Genomic DNA, 15,946 nt, shown 5'->3' with positions numbered 1-15,946 from the left:
GGCGACATTAAATCCTTGTTAAGTGCTGGAGCGGGACCAGGGTCAGGAGGAGGGGATGTGCTCTGGATGGTTGCAGATTGGCAGGGTGGTGATGTTGTCTATGGATCAGAGCTGAGGGATACGTGAGAAGTGACCTCTTTCTCCTGTTTCCCCTTTAACTTAGTAATAATAATAAAGTTTACGTGGAGAAACAAAGCCGTACTCCCAGAGAAGAACTTTAACCACTTTCTTTCTCCAATGGAAAGTACTGCCGAGAGTAGTTCTCTCTTTTTCAGCCTGTTCACACCCACACACATTCACACCTAGAAGCTGCCCAGTACAACCCCAGACTGATCTCATAGCCACTTTTGTGGTAAAACAGACCTCTCGTCTTATAGTGAGAACAAGCCAACTGTTTAGATTAATTTAAGACATACATAATGTCCCTTAGAGCAGTGTTAATGGTGAGGACTTGTTCATTTAATTACGTCTAAAGAACAACAGGAACACGTTCAGAGTCCTTCAGTAAAACCCAAAGTTAAGGACACTCTCAATACCGTCATGCCTTCATTTCATTTATAAAATAGAAATCCTGACATTTCATTTATAAAAATAGAAATCCTGACGTTTCATTTATAAAATAGATATCCTTAGATGATGGGGAAAGAAGGATGAGCTCGTCAGCTAGATGCGACCTGACCTTATTGAAGGCCGGGTCATAGCGGTGAGGTAAACAGCCTGCTAGTTTTTTAGTGAGGACCAAAGAGACATCTTTTAAAATATAACATACCCAGTGTTTTAAATATTCACTTCATTTAAGTTTTTTTTCCAATATATATTTATTTAACGTCCTCAGGGCAGAGAAAACCCCCTCCTGTGACCTTTAGCGCTGCGTATCTGTTGCTACATTCAGGAGCAGCGAGTGTTGAGCTAACTTTTAACTTCTGATTTCAAAGCATTTTACTTTAATAGCTAATAAAAGTGTAAAGGAACAGTGACAAGAGTCTGCATCAGTGCTTAGGCGGGTGATACTGTACATGTCAAAGTTACATCCACGTGAACTACATGACCCAACATTCCCCAAAGCCTCACATCGTTTTCACCGACTTTCCTGTTTCCCCATCATGTGTTCTCCAGGTAAGTGGGTCAGACACGATTCGTCTGACCCATCGCTTCCCTGGAATTATCAGGGGACTACAGCAGAGTGAGATGCACTGGCCCAGTCATCTAGACATCAAAAGGGCCAGCTTTCCTCTTTTTAACACATCAACTCTGAGGACAAAATGTTGTGTAAAGTATCCCTTCCACTAACAAGAACCATGACAACTAGGTCATCAGTCACTTCACTTCATCTGGTCATATTGTTATGGCCTATGAGTGTAAATGCAGAAAGGACGACCTGTAACACCTCCATGTTTTGGTAAGTACACGTTTGTCATTGTGCCCCGAGTCTGTGTTGTGTTGTGGATCTGAACACACTGTCTGGTCGCACAATTCGTTCATATTTATTCAATGTAGCGTTTCCTATAGTTTTCCTGTTAGTGTCGTCAGATAGACGGCACGAACTGATGACCAACTTATTAAAAGAGGACGCTGTGCTTAAAACAGATTTTTTTTTTTTTTTTTTTTTAAAGGTAATCATGAAATTTTCATCAAACTCACGTGGCCTCATATGGACCAAATTCCCATCTCATTACGGCGCACCCCTAAGTAATGATTAATACTCATTTGGTCTTAAGCGTCCAAAAAAAGCCCAAGGTGACATCTCCAAATTGATTTTTTTTTTTCTTTTTTGTCCAAAGAACAGTAAACAACTAAAGCAATTCAGAAAGTGGAGCAACAAAAACGCACCAGTGAAACAAAGAGAAACCAGACGAAGGAGAGCTTATATTTCCATGAACACTTATTAACTGAACAGGTTTTAAAATGAAAGGGAGATCCAGGCCTTTCTAAAGCTAAAAACTATCTAGGAAGGCAGCAGTACAGGAGAGGGTGAGAGAATATCAAAGTAAAAGTAGGGTAATCCATATCACGGTCTACTGGATTCTAACTGGTATTGAGCTTTCTTTTTCCAGGCAACACATTTTAACCAGTTGAGTTGTTTTTAAGATGTTGTTGATTCATTCCTCTCTGCAGCCCAAGGATATCTGGATTCTGTGTCAATAATTAACAGCTAGATTAGTCTGCTGGAACTCAAGTGTGGTGCCACCAACCCTGGAATTTATATCCTGAATTCCTACAGACTGAAGTGCATTCGTCAGACTGATGCCTTGAAATCACGTAATCCGAGAGTGAGAGTGAATGAAATGAGGGTTAATGCGAGAGGCTTGGCCACCGAGACTCTGCAGATCTTCAACAGAGGTCCTGGGATCGCAGAATAAAAGAAACCTCCAATCTGCCCCACCACCCCCTCCCTCCGGAGGCCAGAGTCATTCATTCAATCCAGGTCTCTGAGCTGTCGTGCTGGGACTCGGCTTTAAAAGAGGGATTGGCAGTTTGGCCAACAGCGGTTGGTAAGAGCTTAACACAGGCAGACAAATTCCACCTCCCCGCACATGGCCCGAGAGACTTTTAGAGGCGTGATCAATATTGCGCTTGGACGAGAGACACTAGTCGGTCAGGCACGTGTTCAATAACAGTCCCAGATGCTTCAAAACAAATCGTGAATGTGTCTGAAACAACAACAAAACGGCATCTCAAACCGCCTGAGCCAAGCCAGGACAGTAGCTGGAGTAAGTTGCTTGGTGACAGTTGCTAAGCCACCACGGGAATCTGTCTCAGGTCTCTTTGAAGTCTGGACTCATGGACTACTTATTGTTGTTGAGATGCAGTCCTTTCTCTCATGAAGGATTAGTCCTTATAAATATATCTCGAGGTTCACGTTTATGATGTTATGCAGACCATGCTCCCCCCTGTCCTACTCACCGTCTACACCTCAGACTTGGACCACGACACAGAGTCACGTCATATGCAGAAGTTGCCAGATGACACGTTATTGGGGACAGACAAAAACAGTAGTACAAGAATCTAGTGTCGGAGCTGTCTTTAGCGGCTAATCAGCCAATCACGTGGCTGCATTTCAATGCATTTAGTCATGTAGAGGTGATTGAGACAACTTGCTGAAGTTCAAACCGAGCATCAGAATGAGGAAGAAAGGGGATTTAAGTGACTTTGAACGTGGTGTGGTTGTTGGTGCCAGACGGGCTGGTCTGAGTATTTCAGAGACTAATGATCTACTGGGATTTTCACACACAACCATTTCTAGGGTTTACAGAGGATGGTGCGAAGAAGAGAAAATATCCAGTGAGCGGCAGCTGTATAAACGAAAATGCCTTGTTGATGTGAGAGGTCAGAGGAGAATGGGCAGACTGGTTGGAGATGATAGAAAGGCAACAGTGACTCAAATAACCACTCGTTACAACTGAGGAATGCAGAATAACATCTCTGAACGCACAACACGTTGAACCTTGAAGAAGATGGGCTACAGCAGCAGAAGACCACGCCAGGTGGCACTCCTGTCAGCTAAGAACAGGAAACTGAGACTATAGTTCACACAGGCTCACCAACACTGGACAATAGAAGAGGAAAAAAAACGTTGCCTGGTCTGACGAGTCTTGATTTCAGCTGCAACATTCAGATGACAGGGTCAGAATGGGCCATTTAGTACAAACTGATCATGGTTTAAATGCCACAGCCTCCCTGAGTGTTGTTGCTGACCATGTCCATCCCTCCACAGTCACCAGATCTTAATCCAATAGAGGAACCTTTGGGATGTGGTGGAATGGGAGATTCTCATCATAGATGTGCAGCCGACAAATCTGCAGCAACTACGTGAGGCTGTCATGTCAATATGGACCAAAATCTCTGTTGTTGTTGCCACGAAAATTAAGGCAGTTCTAAAGGCGAAAGGGGGTCCAACCTTTTACTAGCAAGGTGTACCTAATAAAGTGGCCAGTGAGCGTATATCTGTTTCTATGTGATGAAACTAATGGACGCTACAGGATAAACAAAGTATCTAATATTTATGTTGCCTTCAAGTTTTATTATAGTTACTCTGGAGCCTCGTTAACTAAACCGCCTACTATATACAAACCATGATCAGAAGAAAAATACTTAACTGTACAGCTAAATACTTCCAAAGCAACATTTGTCCACCAGGACGTCCATGTTGACTACATTTAGAAGATAACCAACAGCTGTTAACCACAGCATTTAGTTTAAAAACACCATTAAAATCTACTTCTAACAGTAGCTATGATGGCAGCAGCCTTTCATGAGGCTCTAGAAGGCCTTCATCAGAGCCCACACAAAAATGAAATGAATAATACATTATGTAACATGCAAAGCTCATAGCAGAAGACTTTGGCGGAGGAATTGCACCGTTTAAATTCACACCGTGGCCGCAGGGAAACAGCAGGTGTCCGCATGATCGCCAAGCAGCCTGCAACACGATCAAGCTGCAACGGTCATATGCATAAAGGAAAAACCTTAACATCCCGTACGAGACCCATTTATTACACAAGAAAGTTGCTTAACAATCACGCACAGTGGCAATCATCAGATAACTAATAATCACACTGCGCAGAGAAACACATTCTGCTGGAGTTCATTCAATCCGACAGACCCCAACACAAATCATATGTGAATCCAGGGCACACACACGCATCGCGCACACACAGAAACTACAAGCTGTAACTCCCACGCAGCAGCTTTGTGTTGAAGAGCATGAACAGAGCAGTGCTATCCAAAAATCATGGACTGAGCAGATCGCAGCATGGCCCACTTCTAGGATCCCAGCAGAGTCACTCTATGCAAATGTGTAAGTTCATTACATAACCGACCGTGTGGCATTTAACCACAACAATTCAGGCTGAACATGTCTGCGCTCGATAGTCTTTATTCTCCTGTGCTGGGATTCAGGTCAGGGTAACACACTCACTATTCACCTGTATACCTCTTTTGCACTGTCTTATCTGCAGATAAGTGCACATAAAAAACACACCCGGCACATACACTTCTAGTTTGCCGCATTCATTAACTTATCTCGTTGGCTCATCTTTCCCCGGTAAGAATGTTTTTTTTTGTTAATTATTAACAAATGTTCATTTCCTTCAAACAACTGTTCCTTTAAATGCCATTTATTTATTTATTTTAACCTTCACAGTAAATGTCCTTGAATAAATCAAGAAAATAATAACAAAGGATACAGAATCTCAAGCTATTTCATTTAAAAGTGTATTCTTGTTTCTGGCCCTTGTTGGGTGTTAGTCACACGGCGTTATCAAGGCTTGGACGAGGACGTTCACGGCGTTGCGTGGGAGATGGTGGTCTGGAAGGCGAAGGTGATGTGTTTCCGTGCGCGGTCGAGGTAAGGGTCTGAGAATGTGTGTGTGTCACCGGAGAAATGTCTCCACTGCATGAGCTCCGACATGCTCAGATGCTTCTGCGCCGCCGCCGCCGCCGCTGCCGCTGCCCCCCCCTTACGGTCACCCAGGCGACCAAGTTGGCACGGCCTATCAGAGAGCGGCTCCTCCACCTGCTCTGCGACGGCTGAGGACAAAGACAAACAGGAGCACATGTGTTGTGAGGAGACACGGGTCTAGTCGTGTAGCGGTGTGTGTGTGTGCGTCGCGTCCGTGGGCCTACCGTTGACTGTGCCGTCCATGCTGCAATCGCAGTTCAGCAGGTCGTGAGTCAGAGAGGGCGTGTCCGCTAGGCTGAAAAGATCTCGCAGCTCACTGGCGGAGAAACTCGTGTGCTCTGCTCCTTTTCCCAAGTCAACCACTGTCCCAGAAAGTCCCTGTTTGGACACCTGTCTCTGAAATATACGCTCTTCAATGGTTCCTGACAGGTAGTAACACAGACGTCACGTTAGCCTGAATATGCTGATTGTTCTGTCTCTTTATGTGTGTTTGTGTAATCTTGCCTGCAGTGAGAAGACGGTAGATGTGCACTGTCTTTTTCTGTCCGTCTCTCCATACTCGTGCCATGGCCTTGACACAGAAAGAAGGGGAAAAAAAGTTCAGTGGCGAATGACACACAAACATACAGTGCCATCTGCTGGATATAGATACACTGTACATAAAGGTGCACGCACTAACGCAGATATTTGTCTTACAACAAACCAAAAGAGTCATGTGGACTGACAACTCACACTTTACTGTGCGTTGTGTTCACGTAAGGATTGTTGCTGAGATGACACGTCTAATTTGTATTCATCTGTTTTCTGCACCACAGTCTCATGAACATCTTCCACATTATCCACATTTAACAGGCTAATGTAAAAGAATTTCAACGGGGGTCCGTGACGCCTAGGGGATCCCAGAGGTACTGCAGGGGGGTCGCAAAATAATTTTCCCCCACAAATGTAAACTCCTTTAAATACACATTAATATGAATCCAACATATTTTAGTAAAGTGATAAATGGAGGCAGAAGAGGTTATCTTTCAGTCACCACCCTACTGTTGCACAAAATAATACATAATATTTGAACCGGTGTATTATTTACTATTGAATAACTTAAAATTGAATGGAAAATAATAATAAATAGCACTAGTTTAATATAGAACATATGCTAATTATGGGGTCCTTACTCCCTCCCTACTTAATCTCTCCATCAGTTCGGGGGTCCTTGGCCTGAAAAACATCAAAGACCTCTGTGCTAGAACATACCTAATAGGTCAGGTGCGAACATACAGTGATAATGTGTTTAGACAAGACAGAAAAGGGTCAAATAAATCAATGTTAGGGACGTAGCTAGCTTTGATGGCGTGTGTCTTGCCTGGATGTCGTTGGCAGGGTTCCAGTCGATGTCGTACAACACCAGGTGGGAAGCGCCGATCAAATTAAGTCCCACTCCGCCGGCTTTAGAGCTCAGCAGAAACAGGAAGTTCTGAGAGTAGGGGCTGTTAAACCCGTCAACCAGCCGCTGTCTCTGGCCTGTGGGTGTTTGTCCGTCTAGCCGGCAGAAGGTGAAGCCCATGTGTACACACAGGTCCTGGAGCAGGTCGAGTGTCTGAGTGTAGTTTGACACCACGACCACCCTGCAGGGACGCGCGTCAAATACGGAGACGTTAAGTACACGCAGACAAAATCGCAATCATGGTGACGCAAACACTTGACGGTCTCCAGTCTGCGCGCACCTGTCTGAAGGGCTGAGCTGTCTAATGGTCGTCAGCAGGTCTGAAAGGACCAGCAGTTTTCCAGAGTCAGCAGAGTCGAGTCCTCCTGAATGATAAGATTCTGGGAAAAGATCTACGAGGCCCTCGTATATTGAACTCTCCACTGACCCGTTGTCTGTTCTCTCCTGCAAACACACAAATCGCCATTACATTAATAGTTTATTTCCTCGGGGAGGCGCGGGTTTTCCAAAGCGTAAAAGAACATCACCTTGACGGTGGAGTGGAGCAAGCCGGGGTGGTTGCACAGCTTCTTCAGCGCGGTGATGCAGGCCAGGTGTGTGTGGGCTTGAGTGGAGCCCTGAAGGCAGGCTCTGAACACTCGATGCGAGAGGAGGTGCCCGTACAGCTCGAGCTGCAGAGGCGCCGGCCGGCAGAACAGCGTCCAGTCGAGGCGAGGAGGCAGGTAGCGGTTGATGATCTCCTGCGTCCGCCTCAGGATGAACATGCCCGTTAGGCGAGAGAGTTCGACAGCTCGCTCCTCTCCCAAACCTCTCTCCTCCTGCGGGCGGAAGCAGGTTCGGCGTCGGGTTTTTCAAATACGAGAAATCAATCTGAACAAAAAGAGAAAGGTAAAGACGGGCTATCGATACCTCCGTGCAGGACGGCTGCCTGGAACGTAGGATTGGTTCCTCGTACACTTTCCTGTAAGCAGTCGACGACCCGAGAATCCCTGGATTAACAAACTCTATGATAGCGTAGAACTCTTGCAGGTCATTCTGTACCGGCGTGCCTTCAAATCACAAGGACAACTTATTATTAATCTTTGCAAGACATCGATTCCACTCAGATCTCAATCCCTTTCAGAGCATACCTGTGAGAATGACTCTGCGAGTGCAGCTGAGGCTGCTGAGGGCTGAAGAGGTTTTGATGCTGCTGTTCTTCAACCTGTGGCCCTCATCACAAATTACAAGCCCAAACTCCACCTTCTGTACCTGAAAACAAAAGAAACATAGCATTAGGAGCATGAAGATTTATTAGTAATGCGCACCCTTGACAGTGAGAACGGAGGCAGACGTACCTGCTCCAGGCAGCGCAGCAGCATTTCATAGCTGATCACAAGAACGCTGTGAAGAGGGGACAACACGAACTGCTCTATCCTGTGGTCCTAAACATACAATATGATCATCTGTTATAACGATTTTATACAGGATTGATTAAGAACATACATAGATACATGAAAAATAATGTAGGAAACACAGCTTTTAAATGATGTGCACTATAAAACAGGAGGAATGAAAATAAGGAATATATACACCAGTGTCAATCTGCCAAACTGCATATTTATACTTTTACCAAGAACCCTACTCTACCACTACGTCTAGTTTAATATGACACTCATGAAGGTTTTTATTGGTTTATATGTGTTGCATCATAAGTTGAATCTAGATCTCTTATGTTACTTGACATCTTTGGAAATAACAAATGAAATGATAATAATAATAATAATCTTCACCTGATCCACGGTAAAAACACTGATTCTTTCACAGCCCAGCCACTTGTTAAACTCTGCTCCCCAGTTCTGCACCAGGCTGCCGGGCGTCACCACCAGGACACGTTTAGCTACCGGTCTTCCACCGTACGGTCCCTGCTTGAGCAACGTCCAGGACAGGGCCACGCTCTGGAGCGTCTTCCCCAGACCCATTTCATCGGCCAGGATGGCGCCGTAGCGTCCTGCCGCTCTGAAGCAGAGACAGAAGGGTCCATTGGTGAACCTGATAGCGACCACCGCTACTTTCCCAAGTGTGAAAAGACAAAACGGATTCTTTAACTGGATGGTGTGTGTTAGAAGTCTCACCGCATGCCCATGACACACTCATAGAGGAAGAGCAAGCCGTCTCTCTGGTGGGGTCGCAGGTGTGTGGTCAGGTACGGGTCGACCACGACATCAACCACAGGAAGACCCGACTTGTTGTTGATCCACTGATGGTTGGGAGAGGGGCGCGGCATCACCAGCGCACCTGAAAGAACAAGACCAAAATATGAATGAACATGTTCATTTGCGTATTCATACGACGGTTTTATAATTTTCGCGTTCGCACCTGGAGCTAGCGGGTCATGTCGAGGTCTGCAGGTTTGTTCATCGTCTCGTCGAGTTACTCGAGGCTCCGCCCTCCCCAGCATCGTTGGGGGACAGAAAGGTTTGGACGCCGGGGGGCGACAGGGAGGCGGGGCAGACTTCACGTGCAGCTCATTTTGTTCAGTTTGGACCTCCTGGAAACAACGGCCACTGGCAAAGTCCTCAGAAGAAATGATCCCCATCACCTCCACCTGCTTCCCCCCGATCATCAGAGTCTCCCCCTCAGACAGCGAGGCCAGCTCCGACACCTTGTAGCCGCTACCTACAACACAAACATCCTCCGTCAGGACCAAGCCGTACAATTCACTGCTCTTGAAGTGAGTTCACTTTGATGTTGCCTGTAGATTTTGCCTCATTTATGAATATTTGGGTCTTTTACAAGTTTTAAGGTAGAACATATCACACTGACATGTCAGTGTGATATGTTCTAGAGTTTCTCTTTTAAAATTGCCGTACTAAAAAAATGTGGTTTCACAAGAGCTTAAAGATCATTCCTGTTGAGTTCATCGCATCAAGTTGTGACACACCCCTAATTAGTGGGGCACCTTCTTTAAAAACAGAACATATCCTGGTGAATGTTCTATCTAATACATTTACATTTATGTTTAATGTTTAATTAATGTTTGTCAGAGCAGCTCTACAAAATAGACATCTGCACAAATGACAAACTACTCTACTACCAAATGTATGAACAATTATGAAACATATTCTCCAATATAACACAAGAACAATTCAGTCAATTTAAACAGTCTCACTATTTTTCTTCTTTTTATAATTCCCAAAACGGTGAAAACATGCACTGTACTCTACACAACGACAACTTTGACAGATGTAAAAATAGTGATCAATAAATCCTGTCAGTGACTACTACAGAACTGTTCATGATACTTTGCACGATGCTGAAAACGCAAAACAACCTCAAATGTCTCCGCCTCACCCTTTCCAATATCCTTCCCCTCCATGTCTTTCAGCGTGACTGTGCGTCCTCTTGTAATCAGCACTGCATCACCTTCCCACCGCTTATGTTTCTTCTTACTGGCCTTACACCACACCACGCTGAAGTAACGCGCTCCGTCCTGACTGCCGCCAGAATCGCAGGCCGATCCTGCAGGAGGCCGAGGGGTCTGAGGAGACCAGGGGGTTGTCTGAGGGCCGTCTTCTTCTCCTTTAAGACAAAGACAAAAAAAAAAGACAGCAGCTGAAAACCGTGAGAAACAAACTGTACGCGCAGAGGCACAGGTCAAACACATCCCCAGCAGAGGCCACTGTTGCACCAAGTATTCACTAAGTACAATGGTTATTTCTCATGCGTCCTCAGGCCTGAAACTGAAAGACGATGACAATGATTTCTTGTGTTCGACATTACAAAATAAAAATAAAGATGTAAAGAAATGGGATGATTTTTCTACCAAACACAAAAACGGACAACTGTTCTGTTTCTTTTTTAATATAAAAAATGTGGACAACCTGTCAAAGAAACCGACACTTTAAACCAACATCACAATACAATCAATGTGGTATTCACATACATTAAATAGCAAGAACATGAGAAAATCAACACCACCTCTTCCTCCTTTTCACACTGGGATGATTTGATACTTTTTGACATGTTTTTATTAGTGGATCTTTAAAATTGTGTTTCAATCTCGGCATGTCTGAGATAACTGACTGCAGGGTTTCACTGAACTCAAGAGTTTCTCTTTTAAAATTGCCGTACTAAAAAAATGTGGTTTCACAAGAGCTTAAAGATCATTCCTGTTGAGTTCATCGCATCAAGTTGTGACACACCCCTAATTAGTGGGGCACCTTCTTTAAAAATAGAACATATCCTGGTGAAATTAACTAGGCTGACTCTCTCTCCACGTAACACTATCCTAACATCGCTACACTCACATACTAGTGACAGATCTAGGCAACAAAAGCACCAGTATGGTACATATCAGTCAATATGACAAACATTCCCTTCACTTTCACATTTATTTGACCCATTTCGGCCAATCACAGTGTTATTGAGCTTTTACACGTGTTTCCTTTACGCTCAGAGCGCTTAAACAGAGACCGATGGCAACGTAACTCAGCATCGTCGTGGAATAAGTGCACAGGCTATCTGTCCGTGTCTGTACGAGGCACCGTGTTACCAAAAGAAATTCAAGTTCCAAGCGCCAAAGCTTTTCCTCAGAGCTTCTCCCTTTCTACTGCCCATAGTTGTGCGTGTCCGTACTTGTTATAGAGGAACTGGCAGGCCGTGTCTCAGCCGGGCAGCCTTTAGTTTCTCCACTTTGATCTTGGCTTTCAGAAGTTCCTCCTCCAGCTGCTGCTTCCTCTTCAGCCCCTCCCTCTTCTCCTCCAGGTAGAGGGCGACCTTGCGGTGGTTGGCCAGCACCAGCTCGTGCTCCTCTTTGGCCAGGTGAGGGCGAAACCTGCTGGCTTCGTGGTGAGGGTAGATGTCGTTGGGGTAGAGGTCGTGGCGTAGCGGCAGCGGCGAGGCGGAGAGGGGGATGTTAACGGAGGATTGAGAGGGAGACAAAGATGCTTCGTAATCCTGGACGCTGCCCAAGTCTTGTTCTCCCTCTGGCTCCTGGCCTCCGTCCAGCCCTGGCTCCGTGTGCGTAGGGAGGACGGGGAGGTCTGGTGGTGGTTTAACATCCTCTTCGTGGTTCAGCTGGACCACCTCATGGGGGATACTTGGGACAGCTGCTGAGTAATCCTGGAGTCCAGCCAGAGAGGAGCTACTGCCAGGATGCTCAATGGGAGAGTTGTGCTTGCTGTATATTAATCTGGAAAATGGAAAAAAAAAAGTGATCAAAATTAGTGAGGGAGCCTACGGTGCTTAAACAACATTAATTGAGCTTGTACATCTTGTCTGTGTGAAGGGTATGGAGGCCTAAGTTGGTGATGATGTTCATCAATCAGTCAAACAACAAACGTGACTGGTTACAGTCTCAGCTCATCAGATCTTCTTATAAACAGTTAAGATTTCTGAGGAACAATTTGCATTTCCTCCCAAAAATAAAAAGTAAACAAAGGCATTGACTTGTCTTAGTATTATAACTGTATAATAGCTCCTCCTCTCTTGCTTGAATCAGTATCATTACACTGTTTGGAGGATGCTTGTCTGTCCTTGGCTTTCAGTTGTGTGTTAAAATGTGTGCTGTGCTGGCAGGTGGGAGTCATACTGTACCTGCGCAGTGCCTGGTCCTTCTCGTGGATTGGCACATGGTGAAACAGGTGAGGGATCATCTCCATGATTCTCCTGGTTGGCTCAGAGATGCTCGCTCTGTACTCTGGCTGGGCGTGTCTGCGTTGCATCACTTCCTGTTTGGCCGACTCCTTCAGCCTCTTATAGAGGGTCCTGAGGCCCTGAGCGGTGCGATGCGGCCTGTCCCCTCCCAGCGCATTGTACTGCTCGGCCACGGTGTCCCAACACTTGTTCTTGTCCACGATGACGGCGTGCTTGTTGGTGTGCTCCTCCAGGATGCGGATGTGAGGGCGGACCAGCTTCAACAGGTCCAGCTTCTCAGAGAGGGTGAAGTTGGAGGAGCGAGCTTTACCCACCATGCTGGACAGAAACACGGAACTGGGCTCCATCTTTTAGCATAGCGGACTCACACAGACTTAAGTCGGGCCTATGGCTGTCGCCCTTCAGTAACCAGACTCAGCACCGTGGCTCCACACTCCTTCCACCTGTCTGTTTTCTGTCCCTGCCGCTCTCCTCTCCTGGTCCACAGTGACACTAACACTGGTCTAACTCCCACATATGTCTCATCTGCCTCCTTCCTCTCCCAAATCAAACATAAGCTGTGACTAACAAGTACATGGATTCACACACACTACTCCTGGACTCCCTCTCAGCTACGGTGCAAAACAAAAACAGGCTCTACTGCACACAATAAGAATCAGGCTTAACTAGGCCAGCCTCGCTTAGGCCCCCGCCTACCGCGGAGGGCTTTGGATGAATTCCTCCCAGCTTTAGGCTGACGTAGCTAAGCCGCTTAAGCCCAGCCCGACCTACTTACAGCTCGGTCTCTCTAAACCTCATACCAAGCACAGCACAGACACCGTCTCTACCACATCAAACAGACGGCAGCCCGAGGGGCTCTGAATTACAATTTTAAAATGTACACACTGTTTTCTAAACGTTCACACTGTGGGTTGTGATGGGTCAGGAGTGTGTCCTCCTTAAGTGGACGACGCTTGGATACAGCGCTGGCTTAACTAACTGGGTGGGGGAGGGGTCTGGGAGCGCGCTGCGCATGCCCGTCCAGACGGCGCTTCTGCCCGCTCGCGCCGCTTGATGGACGCGGACAATAAATCTCAACTCTGAACCTCAAACACTGATTAAAACGTTGTGTTCTAGACGGAGGCACTAGTTGCTCTGTGAGGAGGAGGAGGAGGAGGAGGACGGAGCGTAGTCCTCCAGTCTGTCCGCGTCCTTCCCTCCCTCCGTCCCTCATTAGCATAATGCTGGACCTGCTGTCACTCAGCCTCAGTCCGTCTGGTTTAAAGTCTTCAATGAGCGCGTTGTTGTTATTATCAGGCACTGATTGAGAGACGGCGCCGCTCTTCTCGAGCGATTATATGTGTGTGTGTGGAGAGAAAAAGCGTGAGAATCGTACAACACGGAGGGAAGAAGAGAAGCCGGTTCACGCCGCTTTTTCTCGTGTAAAATCCGCTCGAGCAACGTGTTGTGAAGCTGTAGGTAAAGTTAAATCCTCGTTTGCATCGACGCATCTAAAATAAGCAACGCGATCACGTTACAACGCAAATAGTCACATACATTTTTTTGACTGCAAATAAAGATATTATTTCTATTTGTGTAGGAAAGAATTTCGAGGAACAGGAGATTCAGGAATGTTGCCAGAAGCATGTTTAATGTTTGCACACAATGAAGTTTTAGGTATTTTCACAGATTGATGAATATGACTTGGTGCAACAATGGTTAAAAATCCCTAAGGGTTAAAAACGAGTCTTATTATTTATTCATGGTCCATATTAGCATCAATATGAAAAATCTTATTTTAGATTTACAAACATTCCTTTTGGAAATATTATGGTGAGAGATAAGTGTGTGTGATCAATAAGATCATTAGGTTGAACTAAAATCATCATCTGGTAAATTAAAGTTACTAACAGCTGAAAAAGTTGATGTGACGAAACCACTGAGATCTAATTTGGCATCAAGAGCAACTGCAGATGCTTATGGTGGCTCTTAACACAGAGACTTTATAAGTACACTCTTTATTCCATTATTGATCTTCAGCTTTTTATCTATGTACAGTACATGGCATCCATGTGACACATGAAAAACTACTTGCCATTACCTTGTATTGCATCAGCCACAATTGTTAATGTCTCACCTGTTGTTTTTTCGTCCTCTGCACAGTCTCCTGACTGACATTTTGCCGCTGCCTCATTTTCCTTACTCTCTGTCGCACCTAGAACACGAGCCAGTGCCCGGGACAAGGCTGGAGCAGCACTGGACTGGTCACTGCATGGTGCTTTACTGACAGCTGGGGCTGCAAGACTTCTCTGGACCTGCAACATGAGAGAAAGAGATATTTATATGTAAAAATAAATAAATAAATTAATACTGATGGGTATTGAACAGATACTGAGGGAAACCCCAACCTTATGGAGTGCATTGACCATGCCTGGTTTAGAGGCCAGAGGCTTGGATTCAGCCACCGGAAAGGATGTAGATGCTCCAGGTGGCACAAATCGAGGCTTTTTCACTGCATTTCCCAAGAGCTGACTGGGAGCTCCTGAACGTCGCATTCTCCCGGTGGCAACACACAACAACCTACATCGTGAAGACGGGCAGTGATGAATATCAACACAATAATTACAATAGGCAAGTATACGTTTCTCTTTAGAATATGACAGAAATTAGTTTAAAGTGAATTTAAGACTAGTGTGTTCAGCCTCTTCTAACTTCTGTTTGTTCTGTAATAGTTATACATTGGCCCCTCTCGTTAAACATTTGTGATGTACAACTGTACCACTGTTGCCTTCCCAGTACCTAACAACATATGGTTTTACATTTTTTAGGGTGTGGTTTTATTTCCGGAAAAACTAACTAATGACAACTCTGGTAATGAATCAACTTAAGATGATGCATGTACCGCTGTCTTGTTGAACCTCAATACATGCAACTAAAAATATTGCTTTTTTTCTTGCTTTTTTTATAAACTAATATGACAAATTGCCCAGTCAGTCTTCACATACATGGAAACTGTGGACAATCATGTAGCTTGTCCGTTTCCAGCACATCTAAAAGTCTTCGTTTCCGTCAGAATGAATGATGCACACAATTGTAAGCGCTTTGAGCATCTAAAAATGCTCATAAAATGCTAAAAAATGCGCAGTATAAAATCAATGCACCATCATTATTATTGCTAATGATCATCTTATCAGGATGCCAGCTTGTTAGCTAGTTTCCTGTTACATGACTATAAGAGGTTAGCAACACACAGCCTATGATCTAATCTCGACTGTAACATCACGTTAAATAACGCGTGACTTATACGTCTTATACATACCAGAACGAGCTAAACGTTTGATAAAAACATTTCAGATCCAAAGCTGTAACTCGGTTCCAAAACAAATCGTCTTTCCTCTTTTCTGTAACTCTGCATCCGGCTCCGTTTCTCCCGCGGAATGATTTGAATAATCTGATTGGTTGAGACACTTTTAGTGGGCGTGGCCAAA

The 15,946-nt window shown here is 45.2% G+C and overlaps 2 protein-coding genes across 2 annotated transcripts; both read right to left on the bottom strand.

Annotated features, from left to right (window-relative positions):
• Positions 1-4,705: 4,705 nt before the first annotated feature.
• rad54b (RAD54 homolog B) lies at positions 4,706-15,887 on the bottom strand. The gene is made up of 16 exons (XM_047599774.1): positions 15,778-15,887; positions 14,867-15,038; positions 14,596-14,773; positions 10,176-10,403; positions 9,201-9,500; positions 8,957-9,119; positions 8,615-8,840; positions 8,180-8,266; positions 7,973-8,093; positions 7,752-7,891; positions 7,370-7,660; positions 7,123-7,286; positions 6,762-7,023; positions 5,906-5,972; positions 5,626-5,823; positions 4,706-5,529 (listed from the first exon to the last, which is right to left on the bottom strand). Exons 2-16 carry the CDS (start codon positions 15,011-15,013, stop codon positions 5,282-5,284), a joined length of 2,820 nt encoding a protein of 939 aa, XP_047455730.1. The 5' UTR covers positions 15,014-15,038; positions 15,778-15,887; the 3' UTR covers positions 4,706-5,281.
• On the bottom strand, positions 10,670-13,294 carry LOC125016970 (fibrinogen silencer-binding protein). Its single transcript, XM_047599775.1, has 2 exons — positions 12,420-13,294; positions 10,670-12,015 (listed from the first exon to the last, which is right to left on the bottom strand). Exons 1-2 carry the CDS (start codon positions 12,824-12,826, stop codon positions 11,463-11,465), a joined length of 960 nt encoding a protein of 319 aa, XP_047455731.1. The 5' UTR covers positions 12,827-13,294; the 3' UTR covers positions 10,670-11,462.
• Positions 15,888-15,946: the final 59 nt, after the last annotated feature.

This window comes from Mugil cephalus, chromosome 11, assembly GCF_022458985.1.
Source record: "Mugil cephalus isolate CIBA_MC_2020 chromosome 11, CIBA_Mcephalus_1.1, whole genome shotgun sequence".
Classification (NCBI taxonomy): Eukaryota; Metazoa; Chordata; class Actinopteri; order Mugiliformes; family Mugilidae; genus Mugil; species Mugil cephalus.
This window is presented reverse-complemented; position numbering and strand designations above follow the sequence as displayed.

What these genes read in the sequence shown, in the direction of transcription:
- LOC125016970 (XM_047599775.1), bottom strand. Translation starts at nt 12,826, where the DNA reads ATGGAGCCCAGTTCCGTGTTTCTGTCCAGCATGGTGGGTAAAGCTCGC. An exon ending in AAGGACCAGGCACTGCGCAG is followed by an intron (nt 12,016 to 12,419) that starts GTACAGTATGAC and finishes TCCATTTTCCAG; the next exon opens with ATTAATATACAGCAAGCACA.
- rad54b (XM_047599774.1), bottom strand. Translation starts at nt 15,013, where the DNA reads ATGCGACGTTCAGGAGCTCCCAGTCAGCTCTTGGGAAATGCAGTGAAA. An exon ending in TGCTCCACTCCACCGTCAAG is followed by an intron (nt 7,287 to 7,369) that starts GTGATGTTCTTT and finishes GTGTGTTTGCAG; the next exon opens with GAGAGAACAGACAACGGGTC. An exon ending in CATGGACGGCACAGTCAACG is followed by an intron (nt 5,530 to 5,625) that starts GTAGGCCCACGG and finishes CTTTGTCCTCAG; the next exon opens with CCGTCGCAGAGCAGGTGGAG.